Genomic DNA, 24051 nt, shown 5'->3' on the forward strand with positions numbered 1-24051 from the left:
TTGTTTTAATCTGTTATGTGTGTGTGTGTTTCTCTCTGTTTTTTCAGTAACTTCATTGAGGTATGATCGACATATAAGCAGCTCACATTTAAAGTGCAGTGCTGGCCAGGTGGTTAGGGCAGCTGGGTCCCATACCGCCGACTGCGCAGTTTGAGTCTAGACTCAGTGACTTGAAAAATATGCTGGGTGTGTGTGTGTGTGAGTGCCCAAAATCCCAAGAGGAGAATGGGGGAGAAGGGACTGCAGCATGGTCCTCTCTCTTGAGGGGTGTCTTCTCTCTTTCTCTCTAGCGAGTGCATGCACCCTACAGCAAATTTTTTTAAAAAGTGTACACTTTGATCAATTTTGATCTGAAATCGTCATCACAAGGTCTCTGAGATTCTAATTTGATCTAGCTGAGGACACAGAGAAGGAAGGGAAGTATCTCCAGGCAAGTGACATCTTAAGTGAAATCTTTTTTTTTTTTTGGAGAGGTTTTTGCTATAGGACGCGTGCACTCGCCAGAGACGGAGAGACTTCAATTCACCGCGTGCGTGCCCAAGACCCCGAGAGGAGAATGGAGGAGAAAGGATTGCGGCGTGGCCATCACCCCCGTCTGTCTGTCTCTCTCTCTCTCATCTTTCTGGTGATCGTATGCGCCCTATAGGAAAAAGCTCTCCAACAGAAAAGAGAAGAAACCCTTAACCCCTACTCTAGACCTGCCGAATCAGAAGTTGTGGGGGCACGGCCCAGGAATCTAGATTTTCACAAGTTCGCCAAGTGATGATAAAGCTGAAGTAGGGCTAATCTCTGATCTATGAGGCCTGGCTTGCAGAGCTCGGTTTCCAAAGCAAGAGAACAGCAGAGCCCCGGAATACACGAGGCCAAGCCGGACCAAGTGGCCAGCACGCCCACCCTAGGGCACCCTTTCCGCCGGGAGGAGCGGCCGGACGGGGCGGGCCGGAGGCTGGCGTCCCCGCCTCCCAAGCTTTCGGCCCGCCGCGTAGCGCGATCCTCCTTCCTTTCCTTCCCTCTCCCTCCTTCCCTTCCTTCCTACTTTCCTTCCGCCGGGCGCGATGGAGCCTGGGCGCCAGGCGGCCGCGGCGCTGCTGGCGCTGCTGTGCGCCGGGTGCGCGCTGCGCTCGGGGCGCGCCCAGTACGAGCGCTACAGCTTCCGCAGCTTCCCGCGGGACGAGCTGATGCCGCTGGAGTCGGCCTACAGGCACGCGCTGGACCAGTACAGCGGCGAGCACTGGGCCGAGAGCGTGGGCTACCTGGAGATCAGCCTGCGGCTCCACCGCCTGCTGCGCGACAGCGAGGCCTTCTGCCACCGCAACTGCAGCGCGGCGCCCCAGCCCCAGCCCGACCCCGGCCTCGCCGGCTACCCCGAGCTGCGCCTCTTCGGGGGCCTGCTGCGCCGCGCTCAGTGCCTTAAACGCTGCAAGCAGGGCCTGCCAGCCTTCCGCCAGTCGCAGCCCAGCCGCGAGGTGCTGGCGGACTTCCAGCGCCGCGGGCCCCACAAGTTTCCGTTCGCCTACTTCAAGGCAAGTCAGCCCCAGCGGTGGCCGGCCTGCTCCTAGGCCCCGCCCCCTCCCCGCCCCCAGGGTCAGACACCGCCCCAGGACCAGGCCCCGCCCCTTCCCCGGGCGCAGGCCCCGCCTCCGCGCCCCGGCCGCCGGCCCCGCCCTTCCTTGACTGGCTCTTTGCCACTCACCCCTGCAGAAGGGTTACCTGCAAATCCTGCTCCTCCTTCTTGGTCTTAAGCAGAGAGGAAAATACCTTGTTGAAGGGTTGTTGTAAACCGGAGAGTTTGTGCCTAGAACGCCCCACAGTGTCTGGCACCCAACAAAGTTCCAGATAAATGTCACCTGTTAGTTGCGGGCGGGCCCCGCTTTCTTGAATGTACTAGTGAAATTGTCTTGCTTTCAAGGGAGTGGTGACTTAGGATAATAAAGCGGAAGAGGACCTGCGCTACCAGTCACCTTCTAGAAGGCAGCAGGTGACGCCGGGGAAGGGCAGAGGCTGTGCCCTGTGGACACGTCCTTGCCTAGATGAGAACTCATGCACCGTGACTCATCGGGATTGGGGCTCAGAGCTCTCTCTCAATCTAACACAATTCAGTGCCTTCTTCTGATGGCTGCTGAAATTCGGTCTGTGATTGCTGGCCAAAAGTAGCCTCAAATTGCAGTTCTCTTTCCTTTGAGTCTTCTTGGACCCACAAGTTTTAAAAATGGGTTGAATTCTCTGTTACTGGACAAACAGCCTTTAGCTTTGTGGGTCTGCTCAGAGTTTGGCTACGTAGCCAAAAGCTCAATTTCTACTTTCTCTGGTTGAAAAAGATTTTTAAAAGGAATATGTTGCATTTATTTTTTTTTTTAATTTTAAAATAATTATTTTATTTATTCATTTATTTTTAATTTGACAGAGAGAGACATAGAGAGAGCGAGAGAGGGGAAGTGAGAAAGCAAGCCACCAGGTCCAGGACACGAACCGTTGTCGGCCATGTGGGAATGTCTAGTGCCTTGACAACCAGACCACCTACTGGTCCCATTTTAAAATATTTTTAAAAGAATTTTTAAAAAATTATTTTAACTTTATTTATTTAAATTTGACCAGAGAGGGACAGAGTGAGAGAGAGAGGGAAAGTGACAAAGCAAGCTGCCAGGTCCGGACTCGAACCACAGTCGGCCATGTGAGAGTCCAGCGCCCTTAACCACCATGCCACCTGCCAGCCCCACTGCATTTATTTTAATAAGTAGGAAAGTAGATTCATGCTGAATCCTGGACTCTGAATGTACTTTGATTTTATTTTTTTTAAGTTTATTTATTTACTCCATGAGAGACAGTGAAAGACAAGTGCCCCCAAATGGGATCTCAGGCTGAAATCCCTCCGCCCCAGCCTTCCAGCCAGCCAGATCCAGGTGCCTGGACCCGGAGGGCACTACCTCCGCGGAAGTGCACCCTGACCTCTCATGTGTTTCCAGCATTGCAGCCAGAGCTACTGCCGTGCCGACTGGCTGGGCTTGGATTTGTTTTGTTAACTGTTTTGTGGCTAGACTTGGTCTTATTTTTTAAACTTTGTTTTGAATCTTCGGAGAGCACAACTTATTTTTCACATTCTGGGAGACAGAACCACACATCAAATAATATAAAACCCTAAGTAGGAGAACAGCTGGGTTATTTCAGTTTTATATAAAGTATCAGTTTTATGTGTTGGATTAGCAATTTTTAAAAAACGTTTTAAATAGCACCTAGGGATGAGATTAATAAAAATCTCAGAAGGTTTTGAACCAGAGGACTGGTTCATACAATCACTATTTTTTTTTAAAGAATTATTTTATTTTAACTTTATTTATTATTATCATTATTATTTTCCAGTTTGATCAGAGAGAGACAGAGAGAGAGAGGAAGTGAGAAAGCAAGCCACCAGGTCCGAGACTTGAACCGTGGTCGGCCATGTGGGAGTCCAGTGCCATTAACCACCATGCCACTTGCCGGCCCCCACAATCACTATTTTTTAAGCTTAAAAAAAAAAAAGAAAAGAAAATCACTTGCCTAGAGGCCAGCAGGTGGCATGGTGGTTAAGGTGCTGGACTCCCACATGGTCGACCACAGTTCGAGTCCTGGACCTGGTGGTGTACATTCTTACTTTCTGTTTCTCAGTCTTTCTCTAGTGAGCACGCATGCCCTATAGCAAAAATTTAAAAATAACAGTAATTAGGGACCAGCAGATGGTGTAATGCTTACTTCATTGGATTCTCACATAGTCAACCGCGGTTGGAATCCTGGACCTGGTAGCTTAAAACTCACACCAGGTGAGTGTGTGTGTGTGTGTGTGTGTGTGTGTGTGTGTGTGCCCAAAATCCCTAGAGGAGAATGAAGGAGAAGAGATAGCCATGTGGCCATCCCCCCCTTGTGGGCTGATTTCTCACTTTCTGTCTGTCTCTGTCCAGTGAGTGCATATGCCCCAGAGCAAAAGAAAACTCTTTAAGAAAAAAAAAATTTAAATAAAATAAGAAATACTTGTCTAATTTTTTTGGATAACTTTTGGCAAATACTGTCTAAACCAAATTTGAGTCATGTAATCAAGGTGGAAACATTTATTTTTGAACCTGGAGAATATTGGAAATTCTTATTTTTTTTTTTTTTGAGAGATTTTTGCTATAAGGCATATGTGTTCGCCAGAAAGACAGAGAGAGATAGAGAGACAGAAAGTGAGAAATCACCCCCGAGGGGGGATGGCCACACTGCAATCCCTCCTCCTCCATTCTCCTCTCGGGATCTTGGGCATGCATGCACACACGCCCGGTGTGAGTTTAAGCCACCGAATCTGGGACTTGAACTGCGGTCGACTACGTGGGAGTCCAGCATAGCCATTACGCCAACTGCTGGTCCCGTGCCTGGTATAAGTTTATTTATTTATTTTTTTACTCTAGGGCACGTGTGCTTGGCAGAAAGACAGAGAGAGACAGAGAGAGAGAAAGTGAGAAATCACCCCCCAGGGGGAATGGCCACGCTGCAATCCCTTCTCCATTCTCCTCTTGGGATCTTGGGCATGCACGTACACACACCCGGCGTAAGTTTTAAACCACTGGGTCTGGGACTTAAACCATAGTCCACTGCATGGGAGTCCAGCGACATAGCCATTACGCCACCTGCTTGTCCCCCATGCCTGGTGTAAGTTTTAAGCAGCTGGATCTGGGACTTGAACTGCAGTCACCATTACGTCATCTGCTGGTCCTCCCACAGATTTGTTTAAGTATGCGCCTACATTCTACCTGGCACTAGAGGGCCGAAGATAGATGGTGTCGCCTGCTGGGGCAGGACTTGGGTACATGTCCCTGGGATAGTCTTCTCAGGTTCCCATCTCTGTGATCAAGGACCATTGCTTGCGTGGGCCACAGGAATACGGATGGCGGGTTGGACTGCAGAGTGAGGCGAGGAGGCTGGGGAGTGTGATCTGGCAGAAAAGGGGTGATGCTTCTGACGCATTGGCCTGGAGCCCACACAGCTTTCCTGCTGCCAGCCACCCTGAGGCCCTCCGCACTAGCTGTGGCTTCTCCCTGGCTGCCATCTTCAATGAATGGTCATCTTCCCATAGGCTCAGAAAAAAGGGCTCTACACTTCCCATCCTCTCCCCTGCTTCAGTTGTGGGTGGTTTGAGCAGTGGAAAGGCAAACCCTCAGAGCACTCTGAAGACGGCCTCTTTCCATTGTGTTTCAGCAAGGGTTAACATGACATCTTTTTTTTTTTTTTTTTGAGAGAGATTTTTGCTGTAGGGCGCATGCGCTCACTGGAGAGCCAGAGAGACCCAGTGATCCAGAAAGTGAGCAATCACCCCCCGGGGGGATGGTCATGCCACAATCCCTTCTCCTCCATTCTCCTCTGGGATCTTGGGCACGTATCTACACACGCCCAGTGTGTTTTAAGCTGCTAGATCCGGGACTCAAACTGCGGTTGACTACGTGGGAGTCCAGCAACATACCTATTATGCCATGCTGGTCCCAACCTCATCTTTAATTTTTAGAGAATCACCTAATGAAGGGTCTCATGGCTTCCAGAGGTTAACGGTTCAGACAGTGTTAGGGTGTCCGGCCAAAACTCCTAGGCTCTGCCACCAGCAACCTTGGAACTTCCAGAAAGTGGTAGAGTGATCCTGGGAAGGGTCTGCACCCTCAAAGGTCTCTGACTCAGAGGTTGATCTCCCGAGCTGGGCACCTGGGTGGATGGAGGCTGTGGGGACTGGCATCAACCATTCGGTAGATGGCTGTGGCTCTTCGGGTGTAACGGGGTGTCAGGGTCCTGGTAAGGTGGCATGTCACAAGCAGTCCCTGCAAAGAAGCCCGAGAGAGATGGAAGACTGTTCCTGGTTGAACTCTAGGCTGTCCCAGGAGAGCTTGACAGGTCAGGACAGAAAGGGAACGTCTAGGGTCCGGAATATACTGAGCACGCTGCTGGCGGCCTCTCTCACATCCTCAGTGGCTGCTGTGCTCCGGGCTGGACAGAGCTGGCCTGTGCCCAAGGCCTCTCCCCGACCCCTTGCCTGGACAAAGACTCTCTCTGATCTCCCCAGAACCACAGTGCCTGTCTCTGCATGAAGACTGATGTAGGGTGCTCACTGGGCAGGTAGCTGTCAGGAACCCCTGGCAGGTGGGTGCTGACCACCTTCTCCCCAGCCAGCGTGGAATCTGCTGGGTGCCTGGCTGCCCAGATGTGTCTCCATGTTCCAGCCGACAGAGCCCGAGTGGAAGTAAATAAAACCTCTCTTTCCTCTTTAGATTTTGTAAAGCTCAATCCTAAGTTAGAGGCCTTAAAAACCCCACTCAGTGCCCCTGTTTTTAAGCGATCTTCTGAGTAGTCTAATTTCATTGGCGAATGCTTTAAAAAGGCTGCATTCATACCCTGTTCCTTCCTTCCAGCTGCCAGTCTAGCCCCTTTCCGGTCAGGGTCATAAAGATTTCTGTAGAGTTATTTCAAAGGCAGCCCCACTACAGGCCCCTAACCGGCATTCCCAACATATCAGCAGGGACATTTGCAGTCTGCCCTCACTGCCACCTTCTACTTCTTCAACGTACCAAGTGCCATTGTCTCATTCTGGGGCAGTTTGGTATGAATATGTGCTACTCTGTGATTCACGCGACAGAGAGGTATACCAGTAGCTCTTTATTTTCTCCAAATCTAAGTCCCGCGTCCCTTCCTCTGAGTGTCCCTCCGGATTGTCCAAAGGGGTCTCTAACACATGTATGGATGCCTGCCCTTCCCCCTACTGGATGGTGTCATAACACCAGGCTAACCCAGGACATTCTTTTTAATTTTAATTTTATTTTTTAGAGGTTTTTGCCATAGGGCGTATGTGTGCGCCAGAGGGTAAGAGAGAGACAGAGACAGTGAGAGGGAAAGTGAGAAATCGCCCTCTAGGGGGAATGGCCACGCTGCAGTTCCTTCTCTTCCATTCTCTTCCTGGGATCTTGGGCACATGTGCACACGTGCCCAGTGTGATTTTCAAGCCACTGGGACTGGGACTCAAACCTGGTTGGCCATATAGTAGTCCAGCAACATAACCACTGTGCCATCTGATGGCTCTGACATTTTCTTTTTCTTTTTTTGAGAGGTTTTTGCTATAAGGGCGCGTGTGCTCGCCAGAAAGACAGAGAGATAGAAAGCGAGAAATCACCCCCTAGGAGGGATGGCCATGCCACAATCCCTTCTTCTCCATTGTCCTCTCAGATTGTGGGCATGCATGCCCGGCATGAGTTTAAGCCACTGGGTCCGGGACTCGAACTGCGGTCGACTACATGGGAGTCCAGCGACATAGCCATTACACCAGCTGCTGGTCCCACGGACATTCTTTTTTATAAACATCACTGTTCAGCACCTATTGAGTAGTTTTTCTGTTCTTCTCTTCTTTTTTTTTTTTTTTTTAATAACAGAGAGCATTTCTGTGTGCATGCTCAGATGAGAAAGAAAGAGAAAGGAGCACCCCAGTAGGGTCTCTTCATGCCACTACCCCCTGGGAACCCTCTAGCTCTTTGGGATCGTGGGTGCCCACATGTGTGCCTGACAATTTTCAGGCCGACCTGCAAATCCAAACCCACATTCATGCACCTCCAGCACTGCAGTTCAGAGCTGGGCTGACTGTGCCACCAGGCTGGGCCTTCAAGGAGCTTTCACCTCTCTTCTTTGTACTTAGGCAAATAATCTCCCGAAAGCCATCGCGGCGGCTCACACCTTCCTACTGAAGCATCCCGACGATGAAATGATGAAGAGAAACATGGCGTATTACAAGAGCTTGCCCGGAGCCGAGGACTACATTAAGGACTTGGAAACCAAGTCGTACGAGGTATGTTCGAAATGTTTCCCCAATGGTTGGTGCGGCGTGTGTTGTTGAAGTGTGTTTCCATGACTAGCTATGGACCGCTAAGGCCTGCCAGTGGTTTTTGGTGACGTTTGATGAATGTTGTGATAATAGAAATGATTGGTGTTTAAGTACAAAGTTGAGCTGTTTACAGATACATTTTTACATTCTGAGATGGTTTCTTTTTAAAAACGAAAAACAACATGGGGTTCAGGACCAGCAGATAGATGGCAGAGTGGTTACAGCGCTGGATTCCCATGTAGTTGACCACAGTTTGAGTCCTGGATCTGGTGGCTTAAACACATACTGGGAGCATCTGTGTGTGTGCCCAAAATCCTGAGAAGAGAATGAAGAAGGGGTTGCGATGTGGCCATCCCCATGGGGGGTGAGATCTCCTTTTCTGTCTCTATCTCTCTGGCGAGTGCACACGCCCTATAGCAAAAATCTTTGTAGAAAGAAATTTAAATAAATAAATAAAATAAATTTAAATAAATTTAAAATAAACAAACAAAACAAAACAAAACACTGGATTTCACTATGTCACGATTTTCCTGCCTCAGGCTCCCGAGTAGCTGGGACCACAGGCATGCACCGTCACACCTGCTCCTAGAGTGGGCTAGGAATTGGACATCCGAGAACTCCTAGGGACTTTTGGTGATACTTGATGAATATTACAATAGAAATGATTATCTCTCTCTCTCTCTCTTTTTTTTTTTTTTTTTAAGGTTTTTATCAGGGTATGGAGGATGTACACTCATCAGGGAGAGCCAGAGAGAAAGAAAGTGAGAACTCACCCCCAAGGCAGTATGGCCATGCCACAATCCATTCTGCTCCACTCTCCTGTTGGGATTTTGGGTACACATACACACACACACAGACACACACGCACACACACACACACACACACGTACACGCATGCTCACACTAGGTGTGATTTTCAAGCTGCCGGGCCTGGGACTGAAACTGTAGTGGGCCATATAGGAATCTAGCTCCTTAACCACCACATCACCCTCTGGCCCTGAAGTAATTGACTTTCTAAGAATAAGTTTCTTAATTAAAAAAAATTTTTTTTCATTTGTCAGAATGTATGTGCACCTGAGAAAGAGAGTGTATGTAAGAGAGAGAAAATGAGAGGTAGGGAGGGTGAGAGAATGAAACAGAAAGAGAGAGAGAGAGAGAGAGAAAGCACCCCAAATGGGATCAATCTCTTCTCCTCTATTTCTCTATCTTGTTGAGACTCTGGGCACATGTGTTTTTCAAGCTGCCAGGGCCAGAATTTGAACCGTGATTCCCTTAACCACTGTGCTACTGCGCCAGCTCGAAGAATAAGGTTTTACAGTTCATGATAATTTTTTAAATTGTATTTATTTGTTTATCTATTTCTTATTTTAACTGCCAGACGGTGTGTGCACTTGCCAGAGAGAGAAGGGGAGACAGACTGGAAAAGAGAGAGACAGAGAGAGAGAGCGTCAGCCCCCTGAGCACGTGGGACCAGTCATGTGCCATTGTGCCTGCTTTTAGGGCGGCTGGGCTGCCCATGTGGCCTGCACCTGCTGAGTAGCAGCTTTGGCCAGCATGGTGATTTCTTTTGTTTTTTTGAGAGAAAGGTTTTTTGCTATGGGGTACATGCACTTGCCAGAAAGACAGAGAGAGCCAGAGAGACAGAAAGTGAGAAATCACCCCCCAAGTGGGGATGGCCACGCCACAACCCCTTCTTCTCCATTCTCTTCTTGGGATCTTGGGCACGCACACACACACGCCCGGCGTGAGTTTAAGCCACCGGGTCCAGGACTCGAACCATAGTCAACTACATGTGAGCCCAGCAACATAGCCATTATGCCAACTGCTGGTCCTCAGCATGGTGATTTTAAAGCCACCTTTCCTTTTAATGCTACATTTCAGAAATAATGATTATTTGGGGCCAGCAGGTGGCATGGTGGTTAAAGTACTGGACATTCCCACATGGCCGATCACAGTTCGAGTCCTATACCTTGTGGCTTTCTTTCTCCCTTTCCCTCTTTCTCTTGCTGTGTTTCTCTCTGCTCAAATTAAAATAAATGAATGAATAAATAAGGTTAATTAAAAAAAAAAGAAAGAATGGCTATTTGATCATTCCATTTTAAGAGGGTGAAGACATGTCTTGGAAATCATTCAGAAATGAGCAGGTACACAAGAAGTAGAACTGTAAATCTCCATTTTTGAGCAAACTAGGAAACATATATTTTTAGACAAGCCACTTCCTCAGTCCTAGCTGTTTCTGTTTTATGTGGCCCAATCAACAATTAGAAGAAAGCCTTTGAAGTTTCCATCCTCAGACACACAGTCACCCTTCCCAGTCACAGTGCTAATGCATGACATCCCCTTTTCTTTCTTTTAAGAAATACTCATTTATTTGTTTGTTTGCCAGAGGCACATCCACTTGTAAGAGAGAGACAGAGAGACAGAAGGAGAGGGAGGAAGCACTCTTCAGTGGGGCATGGTCACAGTGTGGTCCCTTCTCCTCCATTTCTCCACCCTGTCGGGATTCTGGGCACCCCCCCACACACAGGCCTGGCATTTTTTTTTTTTCTTTTTTTTTTTTTTTGGAGAGATTTGCACTGTAGGGCGCGTGCGCTCGCCAGACAGACAGAGAGAGACAGAGAGACAGAAGGAGAGGGAGGAAGCACTCTTCAGTGGGGCATGGTCACAGTGTGGTCCCTTCTCCTCCATTCTCCTCTCGGGATCTTGGGCACGCACGCACACGCGCCCGGCGTGAGTTTTAAGCCACCGGGTCCGGGACACGAACCGCGGTCGACTACGTGGGAGTCCAGCGACATAGCCATTACGCTAACTGCTGGTTCCCAGGCCTGGCATGTTTTTCAAGGGCCGGGATTCAAACCATGTGGCTAGTCATGTGGAATTCAGCTACCTTAACCACCCAAGTGCTGGCCAGTAGTCCTATTTCCTGCTTCACTGTTGGAGGCAGTGGGATGTCAGTCACTTTCAATCTTACATCTTCTCCTTAAATATAAATATAAATATATATATACATGCACACTATATATATTTTTTTGGGGGGGGAGGTTTTCTTTTTTTTTTGCTACAGGACACGTGTGCTCGTCAGAAAGACAGACAGAGACAGAGAGACAGAAAGCGAGAAATCACTCCTCAGGGGGGATGGCCACACCACAATCCCTTCTCCTCCATTCTCCTCTCAGGATCCTGGGCACGCACGCACATGCGTCTGGCCAGAGTTTTAAGCCACTGGGTCCGGGACACGAACCACGGTCGACTATGTGGCAGTCCAGCGACATAGCCATTACGCTAACTGCTGGCCCCTTTTTAAAAGATTTTTGCCATAAGGCACATGGACTTGCACACAGGACACATGTGAGAAAGTGAGAAATCACCCTCCAGAGGGAATGGCCACCCCACAGCCCCTTCTCCTCCATTCTCCTCTTGGGATTTTTGGCACACATACACATGTATGTAGCTGGTGTGTTTGTCAATCTGCTGGGTCAGGGACTTGAATTGTACAGTCAGCCATATGGGATCCAGCCACCTTAGCCACCACAGTCCAGGCTGGCCCCTTTAATGGTTGTTTTTAGTTTATTTATTTCTTTGCTGAATACAAGAGAGAGAGAAACTGCAACAGAGTACTAGCACCTCAGTCCATCCCTAGCCTTCAACTGGCCCACCTGGCAAGTGTGTGCACCGTGTACTCTGGGGAGGGGTCTCTGGACTTGAACTGGGAACCGTCCCAAGTGGGATTGCCTTGCAGAACATTAGATTTTATCACTGTGCCACTGTCCAGCCCCTGGATTCCTTTGCAGTGGACATGTCTGTCTCCCTTCATGCCCAGAGCCAACTTCCCCAGCTCCCTCTGCTTTTCAGAGCCTGTTCGTCCGAGCAGTGCGGGCGTACAATGGCGAAAACTGGAGAACCTCCATCACCGACATGGAGCTGGCCCTTCCTGACTTCTTCAAAGCCTTTTACGAGTGTCTTGCATCCTGTGAGGGCTCCAGGGAGATCAAGGACTTCAAGGACTTCTACCTTTCCATAGCAGGTTGGTGCTGGAGGTAAACGGTCCTAGAGGGAAATGGGATGGCTCCCCGTCTGGAAGCTGTCTTCCGTAGACGTGTGCTCTGTCTGCATACCGCCAGGTGCCTGGAGTGGCTCTGAGGAACTTATATTTTTAATAGCCAGAAGGCATGTGTACTCACTAGAGAGAGACAGAGAAAGAGGGAGAGAGAGAAAGCATCCCCTCCCCGCCCCAGTGGAGTGTGGTCATGCTGCAAACCCTTCTCCATTTCTTCATCCTGTTAGGATTTTGAACACATACGCCTGAAATATTTTACAAACTCCCAGGCTGGGATTCAGACTGCAGTCGGCCATGTGGGATCCAGCTCTCTTAACCACTAGGCTATGGGGCCAGCCTTCTGGAAACTTTAAACTTAAACATTCAGGACCAATGAGCCTTCACCTGGCAGGGCCTTCTGGCCAAAGAGCTGAGAGTTGGTTCAAGCGCAGTCTCGCAGGGGAAGCCCATCACGTCAGCTCTGCTCAATTACAGGTTTTCCACAGGCTTTTGGAAAAATGCACATGGGCCCTAGAGCAACTCAGGGACTCGTGTTAATGAGCTAACTTTGATTATGGGGATTTTCCAGCACACACAGAGGTATTAGGTCATCGGGGAAGTCATGCCGCATTTTTTGTTCTTCTATGCAAAAATGCATCATGACTTTCTTGATGACCCAATAGACTGAATAACGTAATAAACCTTTAAGTAATCATTACTAAGGTCGCTTTTTGAAATTGTCTTTTCTTTATTATTGTTATTTTTAAATAATAGGGTATGCGTGCTTGCTGAAGAGAGACACGGAGAGGGATCGTGAGAAATCACCCCCCAGAGGGGATGACCACGCTGCAATCCTTTTTCCTCTATGCTCGTCTTTGGATTTTGGGCACACACACATGTGCCTGGTGGCTTGAAAATCATGGGACTCTTAGAAGCAGCAGTTAGCGTAATGGCTATGTTGCTGGACTCCCACGTAGTCGACCGCGGTTCGCGTCCAGGACCCAGTGGCTTAAAACTTACGCCGGGCGCGTGTGCGTGCGTGCCCAAGATCCTGAGAGGAGAATGGAGGAGAAGGGATTGCGGTGTGACCATCCCCCCTGGGGGGTGATTTCTCGCTTTCTGTCTCTATGTCTCTCTCTGTCTGTCTGGCGACCGCACGTGCCCTCTAGTGAAAATTTCTCCCCCCCCCAAAAAAAAAAATCATGGGACTCTTGGGGCCAGCAGGTGGCATGGTGGTTAAGGCTCTGGACACTCCCACATGGCCGACCACAGTTTGAGTCCCAGACCTGATGGCTTACTTTCTCACTTTCTCTTTTCCCTCTCTCTCTTTCTCTATCTCTCTCTGGTCAAATTAAAATAAGTGAATGAATCAATAAAATGAAATAAATAATTTTTTTTTAAAAGAAAATCATGGGACTCTTAACTGTGCAGTCGACCATGTGGGATCAGGCTGCCTCCGACACCATGCCACCAACTTTCTTTCTTTTCACGTTGCCGGAGAATGCACTTGCTAGAGAGAGACAGGAGGGGGTTCCCAATCCAGTGTAAGTTTTAAGCCACTGGGTCCGACGAAAACCATGGCCAGTCATATGCTACCTGTTGGCCCAGGCTTTTTTTTTTTTTTTTTTTGTAAGTTTGAAAATATTTTTTTAATGTCTATGGAGGTAGCATTACTAGTTTAAAAAGTTGTGATCAGCAGTTGGTGTAATGGCTATGTCACTGGAACTCCCATGTAGTCAACCGCAGTTTGAGTCCCGGACCCGTGGCTTAAACTCATGCCGGTTGCGTGTGCATGCATGCCCAAGATCCCGAGAGGAGAGTGAAGGAGAAGGGATCGTAGCATGGCCATCTCCCCTTGGGGGGGGGGTGATTTCTCGCTTTCTGTCTCTCTGTGTCTCTCTGTCTTTCTGGTGAGCGCACATGCCCTATAGCAAAAACCTCTCCAAAAAAGAAAAAAAGAGAGAGAGAAAAAGTTTATATACATCATTTATTTATTTATTTATTTATTTATTTATTTATTTTTCAGGTTTTGCTATAGGGTGTGTATGTTCAGAGAGAGACAGAGAAAGAGAGAGGGAAAGTGAGAAATCACCTCCCAGTGGCGATGGCCACGCCACCATCTCTTCTTCTCTAGTCTCTTCTCAGGATGTTGGGAACACATGTACATGTACCTGGCGTGATTTTTAAGCTGCTTGATCTGGGATTTGAACCATGCAAATTCGAAGGAAGGTCAGGTCGTTCTGTGGGTTGATTTCACGCACAGTGCTCTGTGCCTTTGGGATGAAGTTGTGCGTGAGGTTGGTGTACTGTGTGGTGGTGGGGTTGTCCATGGTGCTCTTGATGGGAGTGCCTTCTGTGTTCACCACGATGAGTCCCTGCACTCCTTTCTGACTCTGAAGTCGCTTTAGTGTCTCCTCCACCTCTGCCATCTTGGACTGACGGGAGCTCCGCATCGCCGACACAGCCCAGGCCCCCTGCTTTTCTCTTCATTTATTTTTATTTGATGAGAGAGAGGCAGAGAGAGATAGAGGGACAGAGAGAGTGAGAAAGCAAGCTGCCAGGTCTGGGACTCAAACCATGGTCGGCCATGTGGGAGTTTGGTGCCCTGAACCACCGTGCCATCTGTTGGCCCCAACCACTCCATGTTTTCTAAAAGGCCTAGAGAACATACATATTCTTCCTCTTTTCTCTGTGCTCGTCATTTCGGTTAATTACTGGAAGATGGCCAAAAGGCCACCTTATTCTCTTTTAAAGACTGTATAGATTATCTTGTTCATATGTACTATAATTTATTTATTTATTTTAAGACTATGTATTTATTTATTTATTTTTGCCAGCTGTTGGCATGGTGATTAGGGTTTCTGGATCCCACATGTGAGTCCTGAACCTGGCAACTTCAAAAAGATGCCAGGCATATGAGCTTGCGTACCCAAAATCCCAATAGGAGGGAGAGATGGAGGAGATGGGATTGCAGTGTGACCATGCCCCATGGGGGTGCAGGTGTGGTGGTTAAGGACGCTGGACTCCCACATGGCTGACCGTGGTTCGAGTCCCAGACCTGGAGGCTTGCTTTCTCACTTTCCCTCTCTCTCTTACTCTGTCCCTCTCTTATCAAAAAAAAAAAAAAAAAAAAGTTAAATAAAATAATTCTTAAAAAAAGAAGAAAAAAAAAAAACCTCTCCAAAAAACAAAAGAAGAAGAAGAAAGTAGTGAATGCGGTGCTCTGAAAATTTCCGTGTGTTTTCTCAGATCACTACATAGAAGTTCTGCAATGCAAGATACAGTGTGAAGAGAACCTCACTCCTGTCATAGGAGGCTATCCGGTTGAGAAGTTTGTGGCAACCATGTACCATTATCTACAGTTTGCTTATTATAAGTGTAAGTACTCTTCTGTGAGCGCTTGGGCGAGGTACTTAGTGCTTCTAAGACTCCGCTTTCCCGTCTGTAACAGAGGTAACCCTCACCTATGGTTGAGAGCCTCCGTGGGCCATGGCCCTGTGAATAGTGCACGCCTCACAGCTGTTTTCGAGTTGTCATTACAAGAAATAACCGCTGGGTGGCACGATTTATTTATACTCAAGCTTTGGCTACTCCTGCCAACCAAACCTTTAGTAATGTAGGGTTCCTAACTTGTAAATGGGGGTGGAATGTGCCAGAATAAATACCCAGAGGCTGTGTCTTATTCTCTCTACCTCTCCCCATATCTGCAAGGCAAATCCCAAGGGAGATGGCAAGACCAGGTGACTTTCCAGATCTCTTCCAGCAGAAAGGTCTCCAGTCCCCTGAGTGTCCCAGGTCTGGTTTAACCATAGGAGAGCCTGCCTATGTCTGGAGGCCATAGTGCCATTCAGACAGGGTTTAGGCACTGAAGGCCCTGATCAGCACGTCCACCCTCCCTCCCTCAGCCCCAGGACAGCCCAGCCCATGGCATGTAACCTTCCCCAACTCGAGGGGCCAACTAGCTCTGGTCACCAGACCCTGAGTAGAAATGGACATTTCTTCCTTTTTTTATTTTTAAAGAATTATTTAACTTTATTTATTTATATGTTTATTTATTTTAATTTGACTAGAGGGACAGAGTAAGAGAGAGAGAGGAGGGAAGTGAGAAAGCAAGTCGCCAGGCCCGGGACTCAAACCGCAGTCAGCCATGTGGGGGTTCAGTGCCCTTAACCACCACGTCACTTGCTGGCTCTGAGAAATGGGCATTTCTGCAAGGGCACCTGGCTGACAGGCACCTTCCATGTTGGAAACTGGCCTGCTGGCTTCTACGGAGCCTGTCTGAGCTGCCCCTCGAGGCTGATTCTGGTCAGTCAGGCTTTCTGAAGAAGAAATGCAGAGAAGAGGCTTGTTTATGACTTTTTTTTTGGCTTTCTTTTAGCATATTTTTATTGTGGGTGTGGGTGCTTGCCAGAGACAGAGAGGGAGGTGGAGAAGGTGTCCCCCCATGGGGAATGGCCATGCCGTAATCCCTTCTCCGCCATGTCATCCTGTTGAGATTCAGAGCACACATGTCCATGGGCCCAGCGTGTTTTTTAAGTTGCTAGAGCTGAGATTCGAACCATGGTCGGCCACGTGGGCTCCAGCTCCTCTACGGGGCCGACCCTCATGACCATTTTCCTCAGGACGCTGAGCTTCAGGAAGAGGGGCTGCTGGAGGGCTGCAGGGCACAGTCTGCTGGTTTCCTCCATCCTGTTTTTCCCTGTCCAGTGAATGACCTGGAGAACGCGGCCCCGTGTGCGGTCAGTTACCTGCTCTTTGACCCGAGCGACAAGGTCATGCAGCAGAACCTGGTGTATTACCAGTACCACAGGGACAAGTGGGGACTCTCGGACGAGCACTTCCAGCCCAGACCGGTAAGGGCCTTCCTCTTCCTCCCTCGCACTCTTGCTTTCCGGGGCCTGCCTTGCCCTGAAGAGAAATGGAAGAAAACTCACTTTTTTTCCTGTCGATGTTGTCCTTTATCATTTTACTGCTTTATTCTGACTTTGGAATCCCTAAAACCTACAGAGTGCAAGCACTGCAGAATTATTTTATTTAGAAAGTGAAATTCTTGGGCCAGCTCTGTAGCTTAGTGGTTAAGTGCGGTGCACCGAAAGCTGGATCCCGCGTGGCTGACTGTGGTTTGGATCTCAGACCTGGCAGCTTGAAAAACATACCAGGTGTGTGTGTTGGGGGGCTGGGGGGGGCTCCAAATCCTGATGAGATGAAGAAATGAAGGAAAAGGATTGAGGCATAACCATGCCCCATCAAAGGGTCCTCTTTCTTTCTCTCTCTGGTGAGTGCATGTGCCAACTGACAATAAAAAAAAATTATTAAAAAGTGAAATTCTCAAGGCCAGCAGGTGGTCTAGTGGTTAAGGCGTTGGACTCCCATATGGCCGACTGCGGCTCAAATCCTGGACCCAGCAGCTTGAAACTCACACTGGGCACATGTGCGTGCGTGCGTGCCCAAAATTGCAAGAGGAGAACGGAAGACAAGGGACTGCAGCGTGGCCATCCCCCTTGTGGGTGATGATTTCTTGCTTTCTGGCTCTCTGTCTCTCTCTGTCTCTCTGGTGAGTGTACACTCCCTATGGCAAAAATCTCTCAAAAAAATAAGTAAATTCTCAGGCTAGCAGGTAGTGTGGTGGTTAAGGCACTGGATCCCACATGGCTGACTGCACCATTAGGTCTGGACCTGGCAGTTTGAATAGCACTCCGGGTACACATGTATGCATTCCCAAAATTCTGAGAGGAGAATGGAAGAGAAAAGATCATTGTGTGAGCATCCCTCCTATGGGATGATTTCTTACTTTCCCTCTCTCTGTCTCTTTGTGTTGAGTATATACACCCTTTAGCAAATTAAAAAAAGAAAAGGAAATAATCTCTCAACATTTTTATTCTCTGTTTTATAGCTATACATTTTCTTGCATGAAGGGACTTCAAAAAGTTTATGGAAATATAGAATTAAAATGCAAATTTATCTTTTTTTTTTTTTTTGGAGAGGTTTTTCACTATAGGGCGCATGCGCTCGCCAGACAGACAGAGACATAGAGACAGAAAGCGAGAAATTACCCCCCAGGGGGGATGGTCACGCCGCAGTCCCTTCTTCATTCTCCTCTTAGGATCTTGGGCACGCACACACACGCGCCCGGCGTGAGTTTTAAGCCACCGGGTCCGGGACGCAAACCGCGGTCGACTACGTGGGAGTCCAGCGACATAGCCATTACGCTAACTGCTGGTTCCCTCCATTATTATTTTTTAACAGCTTCATGGTAGGGCTCTTTTGTGGATGGAATATCATTTAATTCCTTGGTGGAAAAACTCAATGCTTTGTGTGTGTTCTCAGGAGACACCATTACTTATAATATTACTTTCAAAAGATCTTTTCTAATTCATCTTTGCCCATAAGTTATATTTTCATGGAGATTTCTATATTTTGTCCTGGGTTGTCATAAATAGCTCTTCCTCCACATCTTGCCCTCCCTACCTACATAAATACCTACACAAATTCTCATTCACATGGGGTTGGCCACTTTTTAAAATTGGGTATAATTTATATACCACAGTGTTTACCTTTTTAAAAAGTGTACAATTCAGTGGTCATTAGTATATCCACAGAGCTGGACAGCTGTCACCCCTATCTAATTTTAGACATTTTCATCACCCTAGAAAGAAATCCTACACCCTGTCCCCCAGTTCTCACTCGGAAGGCTGGCCGCGTAAGCTGTTCTCTGTTTGGTCTGACAGGAAGCAGTGCAGTTCTTCAACGTGACCACACTCCAGAAAGAGCTGAATGAGTTTGCTAAGGAAAACATCGTGGATGATGATGAGGTAAGTTTTCATGCTTAGCACACGTCTGGCGAGGAGAAAATGTAACCAAAATCGCTGGCAGGCCACGCCGTCTCTGAAATAAGAAACAGAAGGGGACCTTGAGCGAGGAGACCATTGCTGTGGGCGTCTTAATGAGAGTCAGAACGACTTTCTAGGAAAGCCAGGCCGAGGCCACCTTCCCTGATAGCGAAATGCAGATGGAGTGATGCTCCAGGAATCCAGGTGCTATCCAGCCCTCTTTTGCTTTTCTTTCCTTAGAGAGGGTCTCTTTTTTTTCTTTCTTTCTTTCTTTCTTTTTTTTTTTTTTTTTTTGAGAGAAATTTTTACTATAGGGTGCATGCACTCACCAGAAAGACAGAGAGAAACAGAGAGACAGAAAGCGAGAAATCACCCCCCACCAGGGGGATGGCCATGCCACAATCCCTTCTCCTCCATTCTCCTCTCGGGATCTTGGGCACACACGCACACACGCCCGTCAAGTTAATTTTTAAAAAGTGTGTGCACATTTGTGAAAGTTTGCACATTGGTTAAAAATGTGCAGAGGGCCGATTGTATTTTCAGAAATGTTATAAAGCAGGCTGAGGGCTGGCTGTGTAGCTCAGTGGTTAAATGCTGTGCGTTGAGAGCTGGATACCACATGACCAGTCGTGGTTCGAGTCCTGGCTCCAGCAGCCTGAAATCCATGCAGAGGGCACATGCTTGCTCAGCATCCTGATGAGTGGGAGAAATGGAGGAGAAGGGATTGCAGCACAAGTACACCCCATTGGGGGATGCTTTCCCTCTCTCCCTCTACCTCTCTCTCTACCTCTCTCTGGCAATAGGTGTATCCTTGGGCAATAACTTTTTTTTTTTTTTTAATTAATAAAAAGGAAGTGGGTTGAAACTGATGCTTCAGGTTTCAGGTTCTGATGGTCGTTTGCTTCAGGAGAGTCTAAAAGAAACGGACCATAATTTGCTGGGGCGGTTTATTGAGGCTGTGCGCTCAAGTAGGAAAGGAGAGAGGGACCCAGGAAGGAGCTGAGCAGAGAGAAGGCCCCAGAAGCCTTCAGGCCCAGCCCAATATCCTGGGGAATTCTGAGCGTGACTTGCACCCCAGAATTGTACCCGCCTTTGTAGTCCCCCTCCCCCTCTCATTGGTTATTGGCTGCCAGGACAGGTTGGTGTGTCGCCTCCCCGGTAAGGCCACTCCTTTGATCCAGGGCAGTTGCCCAGAGAAGAGGCACCGTCGCTATGAGCAGCCGGCCTGAGCGCAGGGGCGTGGGTGTGCCTGAGCCGGGATCTGAGAGGAACCGGCAGGGAGTGGATTCCGTCCCTCTAGTGCCTAGGATACGTGATTAGCGACTAGAGAGCTAAAAGGAAACTGTCCTCATCCCCTGCACAGCAGTCGCACAGCAGGGAACAGTAACTCGCTGAACAGATGTGGTGGCCGCCCATGGACGGCCTCCGTGTTTTCCTGTAGGGTCCAGAAAGCAACCAAACCACAGCTTTTTTTGTTTTCTTTCTTTTTTTTTTTTTTTTTGGGGAGGAGGTTTGTTTTATGGGGGAGAGGTTTTTGCTATAGGGCCTGTGTTCTCGCCAGAAAGACAGAGAGACAGAGAGACAGAAAGCAAGAAATCATCCCCCCAGGGGGGATGACCATGCTGCAAACCCTTCTCCTCCATTCTCCTCTTGGGATCTTGGGCACGCACGCACACATGCCCTGGGACTCGAACCATAGTCGAGTACATGGGAATCAAACAACATAGCCATTACACCAACTGCTGGTCCCGAAACTTTTTGCTATAGGGCATGTGTGCTCACGGGAGAAACAGAGAGAGAGAGAGACAGAAAATGAGAAATTACCCCCTAGGGGGATGGCCACCCATAGCTGCAATCCCTTCTCCTCCATTCTCCAATCAGGATTTTGGGCATGCATGCACTTGGGCCTGGTGTGAGTTTTAAACCACTGGGTCTGGGCCTCAAACTGCAGTCGACTGTGTGGGAGTCCAGTGACGTAACCATTGTACCATCTACTAGTACTCCTGATGTGACTTTCAAACTGCCAGGGCATGGTCAGCCACGTAGGATCCAGTTCCCTTAACGACTATGCCATAGGGCTGGTCCCTGGGCTGCTTCAGGTAGAGGTTTAGGGCTGATTGCAGAAGGAGGGAGTCTGGTGGTTTCCATTGTCCCCAAGAGTCTCTCTTTGACTCTTGGCCTCAACCGCACCAGCAGCGTGACACATGCACGCCAGTGTCATCCTTTAACACGTTTATTGAGAAAGTCCTGTATGCCATGCTCTGGGGAAATTAAAAATCCACTCAGACTCTGGTCCTTGAGAAGCTCGTGGTCTGGGCCAGCTGGTGGGGTGGTAGTAAAGGTGGGTCCCACATGGCCAACTGCACAGTTCAAGTCCCAGACATGGTGGCTTGAGAAACACAACAGGCACATATATGTATATGCCCAGAATCCCCAAAGAAGGGAGAAATGGAGACGAAGGGATTATGGCATGATCATGCTCCCTAGGGGATGCTTTTTCATTTTCCCTCCCTCTCTGCCTCTTGAATGAGGACACACATCTTCTGGCAAATTGAAAAAAGAAGAAGAAGAAAGAAAGAAAAGTCTGTGGACTGGTGATTGAGGCTGAAAGGGAATGGAAAGTGTTCTGGTGAGAGAACTGCAAATGGGAGAAGAAAGGGAGAGACGCACAGAGGAGGGGGCACTACGTGGGGCCTCTAAGAGGGTGGCTGATGGTCTCTCCACACAGGCGATCTGTGGGGGCCGCCGAGCACTCGACACCAAGTTCATGTGAAGTAAAAGCTACGGTCCCCTCCATGGGGCAGTCAGGTCCTCTGGGCCCTGGCAGTGGAGAAAACCTTCTGCCCATGGGGACAGCTGGCAGCGGCCTCGTGGAAGCCGACTCTGCGTACTGGAACTTTCCCTGCCCGGCAGCCACCTAATAGGTGTCCTGTTGTCTCTTACAGGGGGAGGTCGTGGAATACGTGGATGACCTCTTGGAACTGGAGGAGACCAGCTAGACCACCACCACCAGAGGCTTCCTCTTGATGTTCAGGAAACAGAGTCTTTGTCCCCCCTTCTCCAATAGCCCGGGCGTTGCTTTCTCAGAGCCTTCTCGTTACTGTAGAAAGTGAAAGGGAAACCTCCGTCTTGCTCACCTCATCTAATCCGGGGTGCGCCTGCCTTCCCATGTTCTCACCCACTTTCTGGTCTTCACACCTGCCTCCCATGTTCACACCTGTCTTCCACATGTTCACACCTACCTTCTGGTCTTCATACCTGCCTCCCCATGTTCACACCTGTCTTCCACATGTTCACACCTACCTTCTGGTCTTCACACCTGCATCCCCATGTTCACACCTGCCTCCCCATGTTCACACCTGTCTTCCACATGTTCACACCTGTCTTCCCATCTTCACCTTCATCTTCCTCTTGTTCACTACTGTCTTCCCTATGTTTGTACTGGTTTTCTACATGTTCACACGTGTAGTCATTACATGTCTCCCATCTTCACAGCCATCTCTCCTGTATTCACGCCTGTCTTCTCCACATTCACATCTAGCTTCCCATCTTCACACCGACTTCCCTGTGTCCACACCTGTCTTCTCCATGTTCACACTGACTTCCCTGTGCCCACACCTGTCTTCTCCGTGTTCGCCCTGGACTTCCCTGTGTCCACACCTGTCTTCTCCATGTTCACACCGACTTCCCTGTGTCCACACCTGTCTTCTCCATGTTCACACTGACTTCCCTGTGCCCACACCTGTCTTCTCCGTGTTCACCCTGGACTTCCCTGTGTCCACACCTGTCTTCTCCATCTTCACACCGACTTCCCTGTGTCCACACCTGTCTTCTCCATGTTCACACCGACTTCCCTGTGTCCACACCTGTCTTCTCCGTGTTCGCCCTGGACTTCCCTGTGTTCACACCTGTATTCTTCATGTTCGCACTGGACTTCCTGTGTTCACACCTGACTTCTCCGTGCCATACCTGTCTCCCCACCTTCACACCTACCTTCCCTGTGTTCACACCTGTCCTTTCCATGTTCACACCTGACTCCCCAGATTCATACCTGCCTTTCTCACCTTTTTGGTTTGAAGAGTCTTCAGTCATTTGTTTTCCTTTGTTCCCTGAAAATCAGTATTATTTTTTAAATAAGAAAAACATTTCTAAAAGACAGTCATTGTGAAAAACCTATTGTGGCCTCTCTGCGCTTCCAGGTTTTAGTCTCTTTACTCCCCGTCCAGGAAAGACGATGACAGACAAAAGCTCAACTTCTCCCAGTCTCTTTGCGCCTTCACTCGATCTGCCTGCGAAGTGGTCATGAGAAAATCGGAGGGTTTTCTCAGGTCAGGTCCCCAGCAGAGCCTGACGGGGTCTGAATGCACACGGTCTGTGGTGGGGTGCTCCCAAAGGAAACCTGAAGGCCTCTCTCAGTCAGTTATTGGCTGTGGGACATCCCCTGGGGACAGACCTGGCCCTCCAGGAAAAACCAGTTGGGTATACGGTGTAGGGTAAGAAGCATGGCTTTTCCTAACACTTGTATCTCCAAAATCTTCCAGCGGTCAACCTGTCCCAATAAGGAGTGCCAGAGTCGAGGTGACAGTGTTGTTTTGCTTTTTGTGTGTTTTATAGCTGTCAGAGGGTGCGTGCTCCCACCAGAGAGAGACAGAGTAATATAGGGAAAAAGCATCCCCCCAGTGGGAGGCATGGTCACACTACAATCCCTTCATTTTTCCATGCTGTTGGGATTTGAGCACACGGGCGCATACACCTCATGTATTTTTCAAGCCACTGGGCCAGGATTCTAACCGCTGTCAGCCTTGTGGGATCCAGCTCCCTTTAGCCAGTGAGCTACATAGTGCTGGCCTGAGGCCGCAGTTTTCAATAGGATGATCAGGGAAGGTCTCACTAAGAAGGTGACATTAGACTGGGACCAGCAGATGGGGTCATGCTTATGTCACTGGACTTCCATGTAGTTGACTGTGGTTTGAGTCCCAGACCCAGCGGCTTAAAAGTCATGCCAGGCATGTGTGCGTGCGTGCCCAAAATCCCAAGAAGGGAATGGAGGAGAAGGGACTGCGGCATGGCCATTCCCCCTACGGGGTGATTTCTCACTTTCTATCTCTCTGTCTCTCTCTTTCTGGCGAGTGCATGCACCCTATACCAAAAACGTCTCAAAAAAAAAAAGTTGGTGCAGTGCAGACTCTGAGGCTGGGATGGGAGATTTTAGCCTGCAAATCTGCAAATAAAATTGGAAGAGTGTCTTGGGCCAGGTCCCAGCAGAACCTGAGACAGATCTGGTTGCACGGGCTGCTCTCAAGAGAAATCTGGGAGCCTCTGTCAGTCAG

The 24051-nt window shown here is 48.8% G+C and overlaps 1 protein-coding gene across 1 annotated transcript; it reads left to right on the forward strand.

The window, feature by feature from the left end:
• Positions 1–985: 985 nt before the first annotated feature.
• CRTAP (cartilage associated protein) lies at positions 986–22897 on the forward strand. The gene is made up of 7 exons (XM_006171954.3): positions 986–1523; positions 7670–7819; positions 11708–11879; positions 15141–15269; positions 16599–16744; positions 18620–18703; positions 21667–22897. Exons 1-7 carry the CDS (start codon positions 1056–1058, stop codon positions 21718–21720), a joined length of 1203 nt encoding a protein of 400 aa, XP_006172016.1. The 5' UTR covers positions 986–1055; the 3' UTR covers positions 21721–22897.
• Positions 22898–24051: the final 1154 nt, after the last annotated feature.

This window comes from Tupaia chinensis, unplaced genomic scaffold (genome assembly GCF_000334495.1).
Source record: "Tupaia chinensis unplaced genomic scaffold, TupChi_1.0 Scaffold150166_1, whole genome shotgun sequence".
Lineage (NCBI taxonomy): Eukaryota > Metazoa > Chordata > Mammalia > Scandentia > Tupaiidae > Tupaia > Tupaia belangeri.